Source organism: Coloeus monedula (genome assembly GCF_965178545.1).
Source record: "Coloeus monedula genome assembly, chromosome: 9".
NCBI lineage: Eukaryota > Metazoa > Chordata > Aves > Passeriformes > Corvidae > Coloeus > Coloeus monedula.
The window spans coordinates 1,921,625-1,944,298 of NC_138789.1; the positions used below are offsets into that span (position 1 = coordinate 1,921,625).

Below are 22,674 nucleotides of genomic sequence, written 5' to 3' on the forward strand. Positions count from 1 at the left end.
CTACGGCCAAAAAGCAACAAGAGGAAAATTAATACAGGCAAATAAATAACAGTAAATATCTGTCAAACAGCATGGCTGCAGCACTGCTGATTTTCCAGCTGCGTTGGTTTCAAATACCAAAGCTTTCATTTTGCAATTAACTCACATGAAGCAGAAGCACAGCTGCAAGGAAGGACTGTCCCTGGCAATAGCCAATGTCTTCATCGTAGACAGAATAGGCCTAGAAAAAAGAGAAGTCAAACTGTATTTAAAATGCATACAGGCATTACCAAAGTGTGCTCTCATCAATGGGCTATTCAGGATCCTTCCTTCCAGGATCTGAAGGGGCCTCCAAGGAAGCTGAAGAGATACATTCCATCAGGAACTGGAGGGACAGGACACAGGGAATGGCTTCCCAGTGCCAGAGGGCAGGGCTGGATGGGATACTGGGATGAAATTCCTCCCTGTGAGGGTGGGGAGGCCCTGGCACAGGGTGCCCAGAGCAGCTGTGGCTGCCCCTGGATCCCTGGAAGTGTCCAAGGCCAGGCTGGACAGGGCTTGGAGCCACCTGGGGTAGTGGAAGGTGTCCCTGCTCATGGCAGGGGGTGGGATGGGATGAACTTTAAGGTCCCTTCCAACCCAAGCCATTCCATGATTCTCTACGTAACACTACTCCGGCTAAAATAATAAAGGGGGTAAAACTGTAACCACTCTCGTGCTTTCAGGGCTTTTCTAAAAGCACCCCCAGGTCACTCTCAACCCTCCATAGATGCTGTAGTTGTAAATTATTATTTTTATTTTTCAATCAGCATGGAAAAAGTTGGATGCAATTTCCCTTCACTTAGATCAAGGATAATTCTGCTCAGGTGAGTAATGATAGAACTTCACCAATGTAACATGAAAACCAGGGAAGTTTGTGCTGTGGGGAGAATGAATGTTTGTTTTTGGAAAAACAAGTTCTGACATGATGGAAGTAGAGGACTGAAGGTTCAAAAACTGCTGAGAGCTACTCTAACCCGAAGATTTCATCAGAAACAGTTTTCCCATGCCCTTGTTATGCTGAAGAATGAACAAGACTCATTTTCCTATGGTATGACAGACATGCTTTTTCTTACTCCTAAAAATCCCCAAACTAAAATAACTAGCCTTTCCTTCCCCTTTACTTTCCCGAGATGAGAAGACAGATACTGTTTTTAAAGAGATGTCAGAGGATGTTAAGAATTTGAGGAAACCTGAGGAAGTCTAAGCAGCAGGACTGACATCAGAGGAGAGACATCCTGAGATAAGTGAGGTACTAAGGTTACAGCCAGGGAGAACCAAAGCAAAGGGCAGAGCCAGGGGGACGAAGGAGCCACAAGGACCAGAAGATCCACTTTGCCCAGAACACCACACGTACTCACAGCTCAAAGTAACAAATAAATAAACAAACATGGGAATAAGCATGGTCAGGGGTCCCAGGGAGCCAAACCCACCCACACTGGGGCTGTTCCATGGTATTTCAAAGGTGGATATGCTGCCTCTCCAAAAGGTAATAACTGCAACTCAAAAAATGTGCCTCTTTTCCAGCCAACAGTGTGAACAACAGTGCAAATTAATTCTGCAGAAATGCTGAAATGAAGAACAAACCCCAGTGAAAGTCTTTAAATCACCTTACTTTTTCATTGTGATGGGGAGAATGTAGTATTAGTGAGGAATTCTGAAATGACTCTGGAAGACAGGATTTCTGTGAGTACAGCCTGAGTATTCCACTAAAGGTCACTGTTTCAGAACAATTCAGCCCTACATTTCCTTTGGGAAAAGCTGACCTGGGACTTGCAGCTCTTTGCCCTTTGTCTGTACTGCTCACCACTCTTTTGAAAGCTGTTAGATGGGATTAGTTAGGAGCTGGGGGAAAATAATCCCAGCCCATTGCTCAGTTTCAATGGACAAGAATTCACAGAAAGTCACAGAAATCATTGAAAACTGTTTAATGAAGCACTGCAATCTCCTTGCCAGTTTAGAACAGCTCTAGTCACAAAAATCAAATATAAAAGCTAACCTGAGAAGTGTACAATGGCAGATACAAAATTCAACTGGAAAAGAAAGGATGCTCTCTATAAAACAGTTAATTAGCTGCTAAGTACTAAATTAACAGAAGTTACTTTAAATGCTTAAATTAATATTTTCTATGACTAACTAGGAATCATCCACTGGTTAATCACCATCATGAATCTATCTCTTTGTTCCCCAGATCTATCAGTTTATTAGATGCCTAATACCTTGTCTCTGAAGCTTTCCTAAATGCTGTATTACTCCTGGTTTTGATGAGCCAGCTCTGCTTAGAAACAGATGTGCAGAATTACAAATGAGAAATCTGATTTAGGATTTCTTCACACTATATAAAAAACCACTTCTAATTTACTTTAAAAAAAATCTACGCTGAAAAATGAACATCAAATTACCAGTGCCTGGGGGTTCTCTGTTGTGAGAAGCATTACAGTGAATAATTTGCTGAAAATAGCAATTAAAAAAAAAAAAAAAATTGAGAAACCAACACACTGGAGAAAACAAATGGCTTCCAAATTCATAGATTGAAAAGTACAGGAAGTTGTAAGAAATAAAACCACGCTTCTTTTGAGATTCTGAAAGAAGCTGAAGTCACAGCAAAAGAGGGAAAATGAGGAGGGTACCAAAGAAGATCCTCACTTCGCAGTTAAACACAAATACATGAAGGAACAACAGCAAAGCTTCTCATAATCAACTTCCTAAACACATTTGAGCTCGTAATAAATCCATTTCAAACACTTTCAGAGCAGGAAGGCAACATCTCTGCCTGGAAAATGTATGGTCAATGTAAGAAAATTGTATTTAAGCTCCAGCAGAAAATCCCTATGAACTTCCCCTGTGTTTGTTTTACTACAGAAGAATCACAGGGTTTGTCATCCTGCTGGAACCACTTCTAACAGGGGATGTGTTGAAGGACCTGTGTCCAACTGAGTATCAGAACAGATAATAAAGGGAATAAAATTACTGAAAATTTATTAAGAACAGACGGTATTCACCCGAAAAAGCTTGAGGGGGGAAGTAAACTCATAAACCACTAACTGCCTGATTAGAAGAGAAGAGACGAAAAAATTGAAACTTTTTAGAAAAGGTTGATCAATAGAACTACAAATCAGCTAGTCCTGGATAATTTGGTTTAAATAAAAATATGAAATTAATTAGTGGACACTGCCTATATAGCAGAAAAATGTCCAAGGGCCCCAGCAAAAGGATGGAATCATTAAAAAACCTTTGAAGCAACCAAAAACCATGAAAAAAAAAATTAACTGCTTGATCCACTTGTTTTTTTGAAATTAATTTCCACTAGGTCCTTCCCCAAAAGCTGATCTTGACAAGCAGCTGTTTTCAGCTACCTGGACACAAACTTCAGTTCTGCATCAGAATTCGATCAAACAAAGAGAGATTCTGCTCTCAAGTCTAAACATGATGATCCTGACAACTAAAGGTTTAGTTTTTAATGAAGTCTCTAAAATCTACATGATTTCATTGCATCTACCCAATGCAAAGAGATTCTGGAAGCTTAATGCACATTACATTTCCAATTATACTGTTTTATTTTTAAGCAACCTATGGGATTTGATAGTGCTGAAATATGATGTAATTAACCAGAATAACCTCAAAAATAAGGCTGCTGCCTACAGATACCACCATAATATCATCTCATTAACTAAAGATCTAAGATTAACTATTTAAGATCTATGCTTCTAAGGAACTGGGGAGCATTAACTTTCTCTTTCCACATGAATTACAAAAACAAGGCAAAATCCCAAATCCCCTATTTCCACTGCAGTCATTGTAACCTTACAATTTGAAGAGGATGGGATTTTTGCCACGTCACAGTCTTTTAACTTACTATTCTCCTAAGCTCTTGAGGAACTTCCAATTACAATGCCCCAGTTCACTGAGATTTTAAATATTCTCTGTCTCATAAATGGGATTTAATGAAGGTTCTGACTTGAAGTCTATTTTCATTCATTTTCACTAAATGAAGATCTCACAGAATTAAGACATCTTTGTAATAGTTATCTGTGTTCTGAAGAGAAGAATTACTACACTGTTCTTAGTACATCATCATTGGGAAGTGAATTCTTTGGAAGCAGAGTCTTCTCAAAGCCATGATAGAGAACCATCAGCACGCTGGGAAAGTGAACCAAGAATCCAGGGCTGGGCAGAAATTCTTCTTCAAAATAATTAACAGAGGAGAATCTTCCCAGATCAGAGTCTTCTGTAGACAGAAAGATTCCAAGTATGTAGCATTTAAAAGACAAGGGAAAGGTGGCTGAATTTAAAACTGAGATTTGGGATTTCTGTAACTGCTGTCTGTGAGTCCCAGCAGATTTAAATGTGGAAGAGCAGAGGGTGTGCCCCCCAATGATCTCTGTGAAATGGCCAAGGGAAGCTACTCAGTGTTTAACACAGACAGAGCTCTGTGCTGAAGTCTGCTTTAGTAGATTTAAGCGACTCAGGCGGTGTCTGACACTCAGACTGTCTCAGGAAAACATCCATACTTTGACACAGACTTTTCACCCAAGAAGGTTTTTATTACATGCTCAGTTGCTAAATCATTTTAGTAATAGTACAAGTTAAAACTCCATACCTAAGTTTATTCTAAGACCAACAGTCTGAAAGCAGTAATATTCCTATGGGTGCAGCATTGAGTATGTACCACATTACACCAGGAACTTCTGCATTAACTGGAAACAGATGCACAGAGAAGGATCCTTATTAATATGTAAACAGAAGAAGACAAGATAATGTTAGAAATCCTTTGCATGAAACAAGACAACAATATCTACTAGCACTGCTCTTCAACCCAGGAGCAAAGAAAATGAACAATTAAAAATAGATGAGGAATAATTCTTTAACTGATTGTGTTTACCCTAAAATTGGCAAATAGATTTCTGCAGGAACAAAAGAGATCTGCTCTTGGACAAATAATTACACCTGGACAAACACTGAAACTTCCCATTTGTAAATCTAAGGAGATACTAAGGATTGAAAAATGTGGAAGAATACATGCACAGTGAGAAGAGGTGACTATCTGAAAAGGCATGCTGCAATGGAATGGAAATGAAAACGCAAAAAAAAAGTATGAAAATGAGACTTTCATCTTACAGGCCAGCACTGAGCAGCAGCTCTGCTGAAGCATAATCCATCATTCACAGCTTATCATGGGCATAGAAGCTACTGGTTACAGAAGAGCAACTCAAAGATATTTTTGTATTTCAGTACACAGCAACAAAAGCTGAAACACCCCATAACGAGCCCACTCAGAGTTAGCATTGCTAGAAAGCAGTTTGTTATTCTCTCTGCCAACGTGGCTACCAAAAACCAGACATTGCAACAACAACTACAACACAGTGTTTGGTCTCACAGCAAGCCAGCTCTCACACTGATCCTGCACCTCAAACCTCCAGCCAAGCGAGACCGGGATTGGGAAAAAATCCACCAATCTGATCCACCAAGGGGTAAGTATTTAGTAACAAAACAGGTCCTGATACTAATGATTCCTATCCTTCTGCAAGGCCTCAGCTTACTGAGAAACTTCTCAAGATTCAGAGTTGGTGTCAGTGTAACTCAAGCATTTTCTGAGAAACAGGAAAGCACTGTGTCTGTTTTCTCAGTCTGCCCAGTACCACCCAGTACGAGCGAACCTGACTGATTTTCCTGCACCGTGCTCCCCTCTCCCCATTAAAGTCACACTGGCTGTTTGTTGAACAGGAGTTACTTTAGTAAGAAAATAAGGGAAAACACGTATCGTGTTAAATTCTACGCTGCACGCACTCCAGAGAGTGGAGAGGATTAATTCTGCCAAGTGCTCTGATTCCCTGGAGCATGGAGCTGTGAGTACACACGGAGCAGGGAGGCAGGCACTGAGCACTGTTCAGTTATGCATTGTAACACTGAGGTGAGCTCTTTAAATAGAGCTAGAATTTGCAGAGGATTTAAACAGAAAGCATGCAAGAAGCAGCAGTTTTCCCAAAGATTCCCCAGAATTTGCTCTGTGAAAATCCAGCTTAAGTGGTGTCCTCAAGTGAAATCTCCAGTCTAGAATCTGAAACTCTTTTCATTCCTTATCACCACTGTCAGTCCTGAAGTTTATTTTTAGGTACTTTGTCACATAAATGTTCTGCAACAGAAAAAGTTTCCATCTTTCCTGATTTCCTGCTGTTCTGAAGAGGACATTAAGAGATGGAACAAAAACCGACAGACCTGTTAAAATGAGGCAGTGAGCTTTTAATGATTCTCCTTTTTATCTGACAGCTCAGATCATCTCTCATTTCAGTGGGGAATGAAGAAAATGCTCTTCAGCTTTTTACCCTCCCACTTGAGGATAGACCTTTCCCAGCCATATTCAATAATCCCATTCTTCCAACTTCTTGCTTTCACATTAGAAGAAGGGCACCAGTACCCAGCACCTCTGGTAGAAGTTATTCTAGTAATATAAAGCTGCCCCATTACTACTTTCAACACAGATTATTACTTTTTATTCCCAATGGAAGGACAAGTTTATAAGCAAATTAATTAGTCTTGAACAGTATTTCTCAAAAACGCATGCACTGGAGAAAACAGTTTAGCAATCATGAACTCAAGGTCCAGGCAGACCCAAACAGACATCTGTCACAGCCACAGTCATGTAAGAAGACTGTGTGAGGATGAAGGAAAAGTTACTGCCTGGGAATCTCCACAGCAGTTGTGTCAGATCTCAACACTGGCAGGTAGGAATAAACCCTTAAGTGTAATCAGTAAATTTATGAATAATTCCATGTTGGAGACTGGATATGGCTGTTCTACCAGGAAGCAAAGCTTCCCAAATCCTCCTTTGAACCAATGAGCACGTAAAAGAATGAGGGAGTCAGCAAGATTACCAGGATTTTGATGAAGTCTTCAACAAGATCCCTACCCAAAGGCTTTTCAGGGAACTGAGCTGCTATAGAATGTCCCCTTATGCACTCAAATAATTGATTAAAGGAGAAAAAGCAAAAGGTAGGAATAAACAGTCAGTTCTCACCCAGAGAAGAAAGGTGAGGTCACTCACAGAACCCTGCAGAAAGACGTGCTGCAAATATTCACAAACCTTAAAGAACACACAAAAATAGCACAGTAACAAAGAGTGCTGATGAGACAAAGCTGTTTGGAGCAGGGAATTAAAAATTGACTGCAAAGCTACTATGCACAACATGTTCTATCAAGAGAAAGTGGCCAAGTGACAGAGGTTGTTCTACTCCAGGTAAATACAAAATGCTTCACAGGAAGAGCAGCCCTCAACTTGATGGACACATGGAGAGGTCTCTGATCGAAGACCACAGAATCCCAGAATGGTTTTGGGTTGGAAAGGACCCTAAAGCTCATCCAGTTCCACCCCCTGCTATGGGCAGGGACACCTTCCACTAGACCAGCTCATCCCAAGCCTCATCAAACCTGGCCTTGAACACTTCCAGAGATGCAGGGATGGGGCAGCCACAGCTTCTCTGGGCAGCCTGTGCCAGGCCTCACCACCCTCACAGGTGAAGAATTTTTTCCTAATATCCCATCTGACCCTGTCCTCTGGCAGTGGGAAGCCCTTCCCCCTTGTCCTGTTATTCCAGGCCCTTTCCCAAAGTCCCTCTTCAGCTCTTTGGGAGCCCCTTTAGGCACAGGAAGGGGCTCTGAGGTCTCCCTGGAGCCTTCTCTTCTTGCCTTTTTAAAAATGGGGGTTATATTTCCCCATTTTCATTCAGTGGGACCTTCACAGGATGCCCATGACCTCAAATACAATGGATAGCAGCTTAGCAACTTCATGTGCCAGTTCCCTCAGGACCCACAGATGCATCTCATCAGACCCCACGGCCTTTCAGGCGACTTGGATCATCTCAAACCTTGTCTCCTACACCAGGCAGGTCCCTGCCTTTGCCTCCTGTGACCTCAGCAGTGATGCTGGAGCACTTGCCAGTGAAAACAGAGGCAAAAAAGTCACCGAGTAGCTCAGCCTTTTCCATGTCCTGAGTTAGCAGGTTTGCCCTTTCCTTACAGAGAGGGCCCACATCTTCTCTAGTCTTAGCTTTATCACAGATTACCTATAGAATATTTTCTTGTCCCCCTTCGCACCCACGGCCAGATTTAATTCGATCAGGGCTTTAGCTTCCCAAACCTGATCTCTGTCTGCTTGGACAATTTCTCTATGTTCCTACCAGATGACCTGCCCTTGCTTCCACCCTCTGTAGGCTTCCTTTTCTGTTTGTCTTTATCCAGGAGCATCTTGTTCATCTGTACAGGCCTCCTGGCACTTTTCCCTGACTTTCTCTTTGTCAAGGATGCAGCAGCTCTGAGCTTCAAGATCCTTCAAGAAAAGAGAACCAACAGCTACAGCAACTTTCTCTGCAGGAGTGGAAGAGGCCTTGAGAGCAAGGAAAGCTCCCAGATTCAGAAAACATGCAGAAATCTTCACATTTCCTACAGAAAGGAAATGACCCAGGAAGGGCTGACACCTGTGCCCCTCTGAAGCTGCCTGCTGGACAGGTAACTCCTCTAAGTTGCTTCCAGTTCAGACAGATTCACTCCTTTATTTGTTCTTCATTAAAGTAGACTGAGATATGCCTTCATGAAAAAGAGTTTTTCTTTCCAAAGAATGTTCCCAAATTCTTTCATCGTCCTCATGGAACTTTATAGATTCTTTCCAATGTAGAATAGTTGTCTTTAATTCTGGACACTGTAACTAAAAGCAGCTGCAGCAGCTACAAAAAACGTGAGTTGCTCAAGTCAAACTGCTCCTACACGACGTTCATCCATCTACACATCCTTTACAGCTCATTATTTACCATCCCCTTTTCCTCTGTGTCACCAAGATACCTTCATGAGACAGGATTTTCTGGTTTCTTTCAGGTGACTAACCAGAGTACATGGAATGAACAAGGGATATTCATAATGCCTTGACTGAAATCCAGTGCTGCTGCTTAGGAACCTGCTAGCCAGTCTTTAACTCCTTAATGTGTATCTTGTTTGTGCTCTAACTTGTCCAGCATTTTTACATTCTTAGCATGGCAGGCTACAGGAGCTACAGAATTTCAATCAGAACACCTTCACCAATGAAACCTGTACTTCTGGTTTTTGTGTTAGCTTGTCATGATCTCTTTTCAATAATCTCACAGGGCCTCATAATAACATAATTCTCACATTTAGTTATTGAAAAACTGAATTATTCCATCATTTTTCACGTAGCTGATATCAAAGTGACAAGCCCACAATTACCTGCATTGTCCTGGTTATTCTTTTCATAGACTGGTGCAGGAACTGTCTCCTGGAGCCCTCTAAGATGAGGGAGAAATAACTATCATTGGTTCAAGGTTCTCTCTGGTTCCCTAATTTTGTGCCTTTTTTAAAATGTGAATTACTCACAATACTGAACTCCAGTATTGAAGCAGCTATATTTAACAGTCATCCAAATTATTATTTGAATAGGAGTTTGTATCACCACAGAATTGATCTGGGGAACAGGAACATGTATTATTATACCCCAAAGGCAGAACACTTTTTTCTGCTTGCTGTGACAACTCCATCATTTCTAGCAATCAGCAGGAGGTGGAAACAGCAACAAGGAAGGGGAAGGGAAATGGCTTTGTCTAAGGCAATCATTCATTCTACGTGAATAGAATGAATTCTACATCACAGAATATTCTACAGAATATTCCACATGAATTTCATGTAAAAAAAAAAAAGTAGAAATTTTAGAAGTTAGTAAAATTTTAGAAAAAACCCCAGAAACTGACTGCCAAAACCACAGCAAAATCTGCAACTGCCAGGCAGAAAAGTACCTGCTTGGCTGCAATCTTTTATCTTCTGGATCTCTCTCAAACAAGAAGTCTGTCTGTACAAGATGGACAAAGCTATTGATTTAGTATCTCAACTTTCTCATGTGCAAATTGGAAAACTTAGAGTGTATTTTATCAGAGGGGATCTGGCAGCTGTGAGTGAAAAGCTCTGCTCACATCCTGCTGGTGGAATGAGCAGCAAACTTGTTCTCTAGCTAATTACCTACAGACATTCTTGTTTAACCTCACAGCAGAACCTGCTCTGAGGGTTTGTTTCTCTTTCTCTGCAAATCTCTCCACCTCAGAGCAAAAGAGGTTCTCCTGCACCACACTCCCACTGAAGAGGAGCTCTCACCTCAGCAAAGCCAAGCTCTTCTCACCTGCACCTCAGGAGATACCAAATGCAAGGCTGTAAAAGGTAGTGCACAAACACCACAGTCTCCACATGCAATCTAAACAGAGCTTTAAAATCTTATTGATTAGCAGCTTGGACCAGAACATGGTTAGCAGGGCAAAATAAAGTCACACAAAATATGGGACACGCTTGAAAATGCAGAGTACTGACTGTACCTTACAGATCTTGTACAGAGATTCCTGACCATCTCCTTCTGTATCCTTAAAATAATCATGTGCTGGATAGGTACGATGGATATCTCGTTTAATGACACTCTCCTGAGCAGAATCCTGTAAAAAAAAGAGAAAAATGCTGACACGTTAACCCAGCAGGAGTATAATTAAAAGTAACATAATAGAAAATTCAATGTGTACTCAACATGGATTATTAGATAACTGCTTTACTGACTTCTCCTCCAAAAATGCTCTGACAAGAAACTGAAAATCCTTTGTAGTCTCTTATGCAGTTATAGTTTGACAGCTTAACAAGAGCAACATGGCATGTTTTCTGTCCTGCAGGCTTAAGGTTCAACTTTAGAACTCCGAGGAAATTACCAGTTATTTAATTGTTGGTGTGTTTTTACCACAGATCATATACTCACCAAATTGCTCTGGCAGTAAAAAAACCAATTAAAAAAAAAAAAAAGGCTGTCTCTGTCTTGCAAGCTTAAAGCTCCTAATTTGAAATGTGTATGAATAAAAAGTGTTAATTAAAAACTCACGAAGAATTTCTATAAGAAGATGGGAATCACTGATTGCTGCAAACAGAGCTGACAAACACCACTGTGTGGATGAGGAAGTTATATCAAAATGTCAGAGCTGGAACTACAACAGTTAATTATCCTCAGGTTCCAGTGAGCTGCACCTTTAGGTTGGCAAATATCAAATGGTGCTTTTCTCCATTACCTTTGTAATCCTAAAGGAAAAACCAACAAAACTCCTGTAACTTGGAATATAAATCCCTTACAGATAACTTTCCCCTTAAAAACAGAGTATTTCTGTTACAGAAAAGCTGCTAAACTCTCAGATTGTGACTTGTTAACCAGGGTTCTTCATAAAAAAGCATCTTTACACCTGCAGGGGTCAGCAACCAGGTAATCTCCCGAATTTAGGTTTTCTAATTCCATGAAGTCTCTACAGTGAGCCTGTGCCACACAATAATGCAGCTGCCTGGAGGGCTTAGCCAGAAGTCTACAGCAATTCCCAACTGCAGTTCCCTTCTGGATCCTTCTGTAGCCAAACATTCAAAGGAATCCCCCTGGGCTGGATCAGGCTGCCCCAGAGATGCAAACCCACCACTGCATTTCTCCATTCCCCTTAGTGGCACCTAAGGAAATGGATGCCAGAAGCTCAAACATCACCTCGTGCTTCCTCCCTAAAGCTGATGGCTTCTCTGACTCTTGGCTATCATTAATTTGTCCAATTACAATATTCTAATGTTCAGTGAGCTCAACTGCAGCTTTCCCTTTGCTTGACATTAATGCCTCTAGTACCAGAAAGCAATGTGAGCTGTGTATTGTAAAGTCATAGAACCCCAGAATGGTTTGGGATGTAAAGGACCCTAAAGCTCATCCAATTCCACCCCCTGCTATGGGCAGGGACACCTTCCACTAGACCAGCTCATCCCAAGCCTCATCAAACCTGGCCTTGAACACTTCCAGAGATGCAGGGATGGGGCAGCCACAGCTTCTCTGGGTAACCTGTGCCAGGGCCCCCCCACCCTCAAAGGGTAGGACTTCTTCCTAATATCCCATCTGACCCTGCCCTGGCAGTGGGAAGCCATCCCCCCTTGTCCTGTTATTCCAGGCCCTTTCCCAAAGTCTCTCTTCAGCTCTTTGGGAGCCCCTTTAGGCACAGGAAGGGGCTCTGAGGTCTCCCTGGAGCCTTCTCCAGGCTGAACACCTCCAGCTCTCTCATCCATCCTTTCCTCATAGGAGAGGTGCTCCAGCCCTCTAAAATGCCAGGCATATTTTTATGTGCTATGAAAAGGAAAGCTTACAAAGAAAGGTGATGTTTTTATTATGCCAACTGGAACCACTGGAGAAAATAAACACGTTTTTATGCTTTCACCATGTTATCATGATTATTCTCAGGACATCTAAGCACTGTGCAACTATCAGCAACCACAGCTAACCCCACTGTCTGAATCATGAGCAACAAAACAGACTAATAACAAAAGTTTTATAACAAGCAGTTCTCTAATCAGACTTCTTTAATGATTATTTTCATCTACACAGCTTCCAAATACCAGAGAGGCTGGATAACTGCAGTCTGCCTCCCAGATCCACCTGACCATTCAGTTAAATTGTGAGAAAATGCCTGGAACAGCATTTAGGATCTACCAGCAACGTTTCAGGATCTATTACAGAAATGTGTGACACGCATTTTTCAGCACGAACATGAGAAGTTCCAGGGACAGTTCCAGGAAGCCCACAACATCCAGCACACACAAGGTTTTCTGGTCAAGCTGAGACACTGAGCTTGACTGCCCTGTACATCTCTTGTCTTGACTGGGGAAGCCAATGTGTAACTGAGCACACAGAAGGTCACAAGGAGGATGCCCAAGGTAGGGCCAAAAATATTTGTGTAAAGGCCCAAATGCACAGCAGCTTTTACTGAGTTAAAAGGAGCCTGAAACAGTCCTTGTTCAGCCTTATTAACAAAAGATGCTTCTAAAACACCTAGAGGAAAACAATTAAATGGGCCCAAAGTAAGATCTACACACAAAGACTGCAGAATTAACTCCTCCTCAAAAGACAGTCTCTCTTTGAAGTATGATAAACCCATCATGTAAGAAAACCAAGGCATTAGCCTAGAGAGAAGATCAGCATAGAACTACTTCTTAAAATACATCAAAAATACTTTAGTAAGTTTCTGTCTTTTTCCAGGTAGAGTTTGTTGATAGCACTGTTCTCAAGTACCAAAGCACATGAGTTCACAGACACCTTAATTTAGGTTTTCAGACCATTTTTATTCCTCTGAAAGCCATGATTAGTTTACCAGGAAAAAAAGCTACGGTGAGATGGCTATCAAGGCATTCAGGGTTCTATTGATCTTACTTCTAAAATTCATTTCAGTGCTGCCAACTCAGAGAAAACAATTCTACTGAGGAAAAGAATTATCTTCACATGTCAATGCTATGACAGCTGCCATGCTACTGAACAAGCTCTGCCTCGAGTTGTCTCTCTTCTAGAACAGCTGAATTTCTGCAGTGGAGCAACTGTACTGGAATGCTGACTCCTTGACACTCCTGCCATTCCCAGCTATCAAGAAGCTGCTGAACATGGGCAGCTGATGCCAGAAGGCAGATCAACACAGAAATAAAACAAAGAGAAGAGAAAACTGTATTGAATAAATGTTTAAAGAAAATTAAGGGTACACAGGCAATCACAACTAAGAAATTCAGGGCAATCTTTATGCAGGTACTTCAGGAATTGTTTTTTAATTAAGAATATCTCACACACACTCCCAAAAGAACATCTACTCATTTGCTGTCACAAGTAGACCCACTCTGGTGATGAACTACAATTAGGGAGCAGAAGAGACCACCGGAGGTAGAGCCTTGTTTCCTGTGTTCCAAGAACTGGAGAATAAACACTGTACCAGCCAGAAGAATTTATTAAGAAAGAGAAATCTCTTGGGGTGTAACATGAGACTCAGTACTTGCCCCACTTTTACCCAAAATTACTTTTCTGAAAGCAGGGACATCCCTAATGAAAAAAATTCCAAAAGCAGTCAGCCGAGTTTTCCTCACTGTGCAGCTGCCTGCATTACAACTTCTGACTTAATATGGAGAGATGCAGAATTACAGTTGCAATTAAAGGAATTCATGGGTTTAATGTGAGTAGTAAATAAATGATAAACCAGGTAACAGGTGTCTCAAACCTGGCACTCAAACCGAGCAGCACTTCGGACCTCAATCTCCTTGTGCTCCATTTCCCTGGTTAATAATAATTCCCCATCTCAGTGGGGTGTTATGAAAATCAATTAACATCTGAAGCACTGAAATACTGTAGTGATGAGTCCTGCACAAATGCCAAATAGAAGAATAATAACTCCAGCCTCAAATCCTGATCTGTATGGTGTCTAGTAAGGCACAGGGTTACACAAAGCAAAAATAGTAAGGGGAAAGAAAAAGAAAAGTAAAGCAGCTCATTAGATATGCTCTATTCTTTGTGTACACAACCAGGCAGAGATCCCAGGAAGAAAACAGCCCAAAACGACAGAACTATGTGTGATCAAGAATGCAGCATTATGCACACAAGCAGGCAATTTTCATACTGTACTTCACCTCCAAAGGCTTCTCTCTTGCTGAGCGTTTGATGGGGTGCCCTTTCTTCCTGGACCAGGGTAAGAGAGCAGAGGAGGCTGCTGCTCTGCTAAGTTCTTTATTTCACAGTCTCACAGCTTTCTTGAAGACAGAGTTCGAAGGGGGCTACATGATAAAGGCAAGCAGCAACAGCAACAGCAGGCAAAAACAGCTGCTTCTTCTTCTTCTTCTTCTATATGCTCCATATATTTTTTCTAACAGAAGTGTGGACTATATTTGCTAACTGACCAGTAAGATTAACACACAATTCTAGTTTTCCTTTTCTTAACCTATCCTGATCTAATTCTAACAGTCCTAAGCCTTACACCAGTGTTACACAGGTATTACACAGATTTGCATATACAGTTTCTATCAGCTCTTATTGTTTATGTGAACACTCTATCTAAAAAATATCAACAGTATAATTCTATCTATGTTTTGTCTAAAGTAAAGAATTCTGTGAAAAGGTAACACTGCTGCAGTAAGAACTGTGTTTAAGGTCTCTGCTGCAGCTTTTTAATGTTTAAGGCACTCAGCATATATTTCTACTAAAGGTTAAAAATCTATATTTCTATTTCACTTTGGTGTGGCTTCATGCATCTCAGCTTGTCCAAAGGTTTTAATTCAACCCCCGTGCTTTGGCTTCCCTCTGGGCTTGAGTCTGGAGGAGCTTTCACTCCAACAATCTCTAACCTTAAACTCATTCAAGTTGGGTTTCACCACATGTGTTTACACACAAAAATAGGATTTGCATTTTCTAGTGGAAGGTATTGCTACCCATGGCAGGGGGTTGGAACGAGATGAGCTTTAGGGTCCCTTCCAACACAAACCAGTCTGGGATTCCCTGTGCTGGAGACTCAGTTCAAGTTCACCTGATTGGCCCATTTAAAAGGTCTGCATCTCTGGTGGGCCTGAAACAGCTGATTTTGCATCACATTGTCCTGCCTGTACTTCATCTCCTCACTAGCTAAAAAAAAAGCCAGATCCAGAGTACCAAGAAAAGTAAGAGAAGGGAAAAAAAATCAAAATGGGCTTTCACCGACTAAAATTACCATGCCCTGGCAATCGGGTGTGTCATGCTTCTTCAGGATTACATACTGGAACTTTGCTATGTGTTGTATGGAAAGTAAAAATTCCTAGGCCAACACAGACATTCACCACTTGTTTAGCCAGGATGTGAAAACACACCTTCTGCCGATACCCAGAGATGGAGGTACCCTCAATAAACCGTCTCCTAATCCTGAAAAGCCATAAATTGAAACACTGACTTGCCAGCTGCATGTTACTGACATTATGACATTGTTTCAGTACCCAAGTGTTTGCTGAAGGAACAGATTTTTGGCGTATTATTTATTTTGTTCCTTGAAGTTCTTTGTGGTTCTGTGCAGTTCCACACACACATGGGAATATGAATATTAACTTTAAACCCTCTAACACACAATCACAAACAGGCAGAAAATACAGAATACACAAAAGTGATGAGGTGAGTCAGCCTGGGTTTGAAATGATCTGCACACCTAGCACGTAGCTCTGTTCCCTGTTATTACTGATGTCCTACCAAATTCCTGCTCTCAGGGAAATCTGACAGCACACTGTGCCAACACATCTTATACACATCATCAATCCCTTTCCTCTCCTCGTTTTCCATATGTATTATAACCCTCCAAGTAGAATGTGTGATCCAGGAAAATCCCAGGTTCCCTACTAATCAGTATTTGGAAAAAAAAAAAAAAAAAAAAAATCAACAGCTCTTCCTTTAAAAGACATTGAATAAAAGATGATGTCTGGCTTATGCTCAGTTCCTTCTGTAGTGTTTTTGTAACACATACCTTGCAGTTCAGCTCTTGTCTATAAATACATTTTCTCTCAATCATCATCAGCTTTTATTCAACTGAGAGCATCTAACACTCAGAAAGTACTAATTAACAGGGAAACAGAAACTGAGAAAAAAACAGAGTATTATTCTTTTTCTTTCTAACAGTTACATATGAATATACTGAAAGTGAACATAGCATTTAGGTAAATTCTGTAAATACCCTGGTCAGCTGAACTTTGCAAATTCTGGCTCACTATCTGCTGTATTTATTGCTCTTTGGACAAAACTGCTTTCCACAAACAGAAAGAGCAGAAGGCTTCCTGGACACAGGGCCAGATCAATAGTTTGTATCTCAGCAGCCCTGGCAGGTCACACCTGGAGCTAAATTTAGTATTGAAGTCTCTCTTCTCTCATCAGTTTGGATTACTAATATAGCTCTGCCCAAAGGAAATAAACATCTTTTATCAAATTATGTCCCATTCTTCTCAAGCTGTGTTTGACCAAATGGTAGTGGCCAAATTTGGAGAATTCCCAAGACAGGATCCTCAGAAACAATCTACAACATGCCTCTTTTTATACCAGGAATGCAAATACACCTATCACTTCTAAACAGACAGCTCTCTACCTGTTGAAAAGCTAGTGGGACTGGGACTCTGCTGCTTTTAGATACATTACCAGCAGGACTGCACTAGCCAGGAGCTGGTTAGGAACTGTTGCATCACCCACACGACTGCCAAGGAAATGGGAAATGCTGCTCACTTTGGAAGGCTGTCAAAGTATTTCACAGAATCACAGAGGATCATTAAGACTGGGAGAGACCTTTAAGAAGGATTGAGTCCAACTGACAACCCAGCATTGCTGTGTTCACTGCTAAATCGTTTCCTCAAGCGCCACATCCACACATCTCTTGAACACTTTCAAGGATGGCGATTCCATCACTGCCCTGGGCAGTCTGCTCCAATGCCTAATCATCCTTTCAGTGAAAAAAAATTCCCTAATATCTGATCTAAACCTGCCCCGGCCCAACTTGAAGCCATCTCCTGTCATCCTGACAGACAGTTTCTCTCAAAACTTAAATCAATCTTAAAACTGCCTAGGAGCAGAATGAGGAGGATATATTGACCACCTGTCCAGCATGAGGTTTTTAACCCTCTCAGAAGCTGCTGCTGATAGATCTTAGCTACAAGATGCTGGACAAGGTAGACCTGGGTGACAGAAAACGACAATTCCATGGTTCTTAAAGACTGCGTAGAAGGAAAAGGGAGTCTGAGAATAATACTAATACCTCTGTCAATACTATTCTGTAGGCAGCTATAAAAAACTAAATGATGTGTTGTGATGACCTTCTTAAGAAGGAGAAGGAACTGTTGGAGCAAGTCCAGAGGATGCCACGAAGTCGATATGAGGACTAGAGCTCCTGCCCTAGGGAGACAGGCTGAGAAAGTTGTGGCTGTTCAGCCTGGAGAAGAAAAGGTTGTGTGGAGACCTCACAGCACATTCCAGTACCTGAAGGGGCTACAAGGAAGCTGGACAGGGACTCTGCATCAGGCACTGAAGGGGCAGGACAAGGGGGAATGGCTTCACACTAACACAGGGCAGGGTTAGATGGAATATGGGGAAGAAATTCCTCCCTGTGAGGGTGGACAGGCCCTGGCACAGGGTGCCCAGAGAAGCTGTGGCTGCCCCGTCCCTGGAAGTGTCCAAGGCCAGGCTGGAGCAACCTGGTCTAGTGGAAGGTGTCCCTGCCCATGGCAGGGGGTGAAATGAGATGGTCTGTAAGGTCTCCTCCAAACCAAACCGTTCTGGGATTCTGTACTGTAGCAGTCACAGAGGTAAGACAGAAACAACTCTGCCTGCCCTCAGCAGGGCTGAACCATCAATCAGCAACAGAGGAGATGACATTTTTCTCTATAAAAATCACAACAAAATTAGATTAGACACAAAACAATTCTGTTTAAACTCTCTTGTTCTGAAAAACAAAAGATATCCATGACCTTTACTATCTTTGTGGTTTGTTTTCCTTCTCCCTCTCCCATTCTGTACACACTCTCTCCTATGCTACTGATACATAATTTATCCTCCTTACTCTGCCATATCCTCTCTGAAGGCTGCTGACAGAAGAAAAACACTATTTGTGCTACTGGGCAAGAGGTCAATTTCTGAACGTAGTAGGCTTGATATTTACTACTGGCATGGAATGCTATGAATTCAGAGTTACTCTTAGGCACTCAGCTTGGAAGCTCCCTGATCTCCCACAAGAGATGGGGCGCTCTGTCCACCACCTGATGGGGTTTGGGTCTGGTTTTTCCCCACACAATGCATAGTTGGCGCATCTTTTTGTAGATAGCACAGTATTTCAATTTCTATTTTACTGTGTTTGGGGCTTTATTTGGGTCATGTGATCTTTAGCATGTAAGATTTCAACCATTCTTTTGTTAAATGTTGGAGACAGTTGTTTAAGCACCGGATTTTGTCTGAGGTTTGATCTGGTTTTTAATGGCTAGTACTCCACAAGGCTGGCTCTCTGGAGGACATGAGGATAGATTAGCCCAAGTAAAAGCCATGTTACTCAGTTTATTCATGACCATTTCACCTTTTTCTCTGCTATGTGTATAGGCACTACCTTACAAGCAGACAGTTTGTAAAACTGACAAACACTAAAAAGGTAACCAACAGATTCATCCTTGTATCGAGTAATTTTGTCCAAGTTCTTTCTGGTTTGCTGATTTTTAGATTAGGTTTCTGATTATGTCTCCTCTGGTAGAGCCATAAATATATTTGTAAAGATCAGAAAAAATGTTCTTGTAATCAATCTGCAATTTGACATTCAAGTATTTCTGACTCTACCACCAAGGCAGGGTAATTTCCAGAAGCAAGAGGAAAGGTTAAGGCCTCTTTCTGACAAACAGTACTTAACTGCCCCAGTGTCAGATGGTTGTGGAAAATCCATGTGAAACTTCACAAGAAATGGAAGAAGTGGTGTATTTGAAACCTCGACTCCCACTTACTTACCCCAATTGATGGTGCTCCAAAACTTGCTACGATTTTTAACAATTGCCTAGAATTTCACTACAAGAAGTATAACCCGCCCAAAATACAGTAATTCTTAAAAAACCCCTAATCTTTAAAAAGAAAACCCTGTGTCTTAGAAGATAAGTTTCCTATAGCATTACTGACCAAGCAGATGTCCGTTTAGTCAACTTTCAACACATTTTTACAAATTCTGAAATTAGGCCTACTTTTGCCATCAAAAGATAACATGACCAATGCAACCAGTTCAAGTCTCGTTTTCTGGAGTTGCTTGACTTGTCCTTTACAAGCTGGGTTTAAGACAGAATTCCAGTAAAACTCATAGCTACACCCTGCTAGCACGCCCTGACCTTTGGCATCTGGCATTGCTTGCTGCTAGCAAAATGTTAATAAAAAGAGAAAATGCTGTGGGTTTATCCAATTCAGTGCCACTGATTTTAACAAGGAGGAAATGCCTTGCAGCAGTATGCAGATAAAGAATTGCCAATATATTGTCTTTTAAAAGCTCCTTAAGCTTGTAGTCATTGAAGTGCACAGACTGTTTCTTCAAAAATGAAACTCCTGTCCCTCATCTTCTTAAACAACGGAGTTCTTCCAATAATCCAGGCAGAAACACTTCAGCAAGGCCCTGTAATGTTTACATCCCAATGCAGTTACATCCCAGAGCCACTCCCTGACAATTCAGCAATCTGTAATTCAGCAATCATTTGATATCCTGGACACCCCACTTTTATACTTCCTATGACAACATCACCTTCACCTTTTTCTTTGCTGCAATGGAACTTCATTATTTCAAAGTACATAGTTTTTTCAACCACTCATCTTCCAGGACTATTTAGATTCCATTACAGAGTAATCTTCTCAAGTCTCTTTATATGCAATCCAAAAGCCAGTGGGTTTGTTGACCTGAGAGCCCTTTGCACCACTCAACACTGACATCAGACCACCAGACCAAAGACTCCGGCTCTCTGGGAGCATAAAAGATCAAAATCGCTTTTCAACAAGATCTAATCTTTACTCCAGACTAAGGAAACAGTGCCTGGCAGAAGATGAAGGCCAGCCTGACTGTTTGGGAAAAGGAGAAAAATACAAGCACACAGGTTTTGTGCCTGCCTCAGTCAGAATGTGAAAGCAATTACGAAGATGCCATTAACACTGCACTAAAAGGAGAAGTTAGGTAAGGCCAGTTTATCAGTGCCTGTAACACTTTATCTATTTTATTGCTGGTTTTTACACAAATTTACTTTAAGAAGTCGTATTCCTCTACAATTCTTAGCTGAATCCTTCCGAGTGTGTGAGACACTGAAGACAGCTGCTGAACCTGCATCCACCTGGGTGTCTGCAGAGGAACCAGCGCTGCCACAGCAGGCGGGGTGTACTGCATCTCTGCAGCTGCCTGCAAGGTGAAGCACGGGCATGAGCAATTCAGAGATGCTGATACAGGGAGACTACAGACCCTTAACCCTTCCTCGTCTCAAGGAGAGGGAATGCAGCACACAGGGACACTACACAGAGCTAAAAGTAGGTTTAAGCACATGTTGCCTAGGCTTAGAATGAGTTGGCAGTATCTGAGCTTGTTGCTACAAGTCTTTAATACAGCTTTGGATGAACTAATGAAGAAAAATACTGGAAGGACAAGAATCACGAGTCTTTGACTGGGAATGGACTGCTGGAGGTCATCTGGTCCAACCTGCCTGGCAGGGCAGGGCTTGTTGTCCTGGACCATGTCCAAGCAGCTTTTGAACGTCTCTAATGGTGAGGACTCCACGATCCCCCTGGGCAACCTGTCCTGGCTCACCCCCACAGTAAAGGAGTTTCTCTGTAACTTCTGATGGGGCCTCCTGTGTGCCCACTGCCTGTGTGCCTCTCGCTGGGCACCACTGAGGAGAGCCTGCCTCTGGCTTATTTACAACCTCCCTCCAGGCATCTACACACATTGATAAGACCCCCTTGAGCCTCTTCTGCTCCAGGCTGATCAGTCCCAGCTTTCCTCACAGGAGAGATGCTCAAGTGCCTTCACCTCCTCACTGGCCCTTGCTGGACTCCTGGAGTTTCTAAGGGTGCCTACCAGCTCATTCTGTGTCTCCAGCTCCCAGGCAAACCAGCGTGTTCAGGCTACAGAGATTTCTGAATCCAGCTTCCCCGAGTTCCCGATGCCCACTCTTCCCAGCGGGGAGAAGAGCACCACACAGGACAAAGGAAGGGCCGTGCTGCAGACCTCTGCACGTCACTGGGACCTGTGGGGGCAACCTGTGAATCACCACAAGAAACTCTACTTTTGCTTTTGTATATTGATCCAGTTTATTCCTCTTGTTGGGAGACTGGAATTCACTTTCGATTGCCTCCTCAGATTCAGATCAATACAGCACTGACATCTGACAGTATTTATCTGGTCACATATGGGTCATAACCATGAAGACCAGACAGTGAAAAGACAGCACAGTACACAAAAATAATCCAAACATAAATTTCAAATGTTACCAGTCTTCTATTTACTACTTTTTAGTGTATTTGACCATTTCTTAAGCACTTCATACAGATACTGTATAGGAAAAACTAGATTTTAGGGATACTGCAGCAGTTCTCTCTGCTTGTCAGGAATCAAGGAACCCTATGTCCATCTCTCATTTAATGATTAAGTTTAATTATTCCAATTATTCTGACTGTAATGGGGAGGTTATCTGGGTTTACACATAATCCTGTTACTTCACAATAATCTGTTACTGATTCCCCTCATTTTCAAAGTAAGAAATGAACAAAATTTCTGTTGATGTCTGTGCAAACACTCTCCGTGACAAATAAAAGTGGATCTGTTTAAATATGCTAATTTTAAGTGAGCCAACACTGCCTCCTTGGCACCTCTGACATTTCTGTCAATGAGCAATACAAAAGGGAAAACAAATGATTTCCCATCCAGAAACAAGGAATAACCATGAGATATATAAAACCAGCTGCTCTCATCATCACAAGATGCAATTAACTCATTTCAGTATAAACCCTCTCAGGCAAGGAAGAGTAAAGCAAAATTATAACAATAAATGAAAACAAACTACAAAGAAACACTAATCCCTTCATGTAAAGGGTATTTCTGAAAAAATACAATGCGACAGTGCTTGTTTTTAATTCTACAGAAGCACCTTCCTGGCATTTGCAGTCATAACATGGCTCATTTATGTAACTCAGGATGTTAAAGTCTACATTAAAAGCCAGCAACCATGGACTTTTTAAGTAAAGCTAAATTTACTTACTTACTTATTACATTTACCCCCCAAGAAAAGCCCCACAACTGGATGGAAGCGTATTTTCCTACAATACTT

General features: G+C 41.7%; 1 protein-coding gene across 6 annotated transcripts in view; it reads right to left on the reverse strand.

The window, feature by feature from the left end:
• The window catches only part of RABGAP1L (RAB GTPase activating protein 1 like), a gene marked incomplete at its 5' end in the record, with an annotated part of 238,535 nt that overhangs the window by 97,715 nt on the left and 118,146 nt on the right, over positions 1 to 22,674 (reverse strand). For all 6 annotated transcript variants that reach the window (XR_014226648.1, XM_082287051.1, XM_082287048.1 and 3 more), the window contains 2 exons: positions 146 to 220; positions 10,380 to 10,493. Coding sequence is in view for 5 of the 6 variants with exons in the window: in XM_082287051.1 (XP_082143177.1) it covers positions 146 to 220; positions 10,380 to 10,493 (189 nt within the window). The remainder of the gene's footprint in view (positions 1 to 145; positions 221 to 10,379; positions 10,494 to 22,674) is intronic.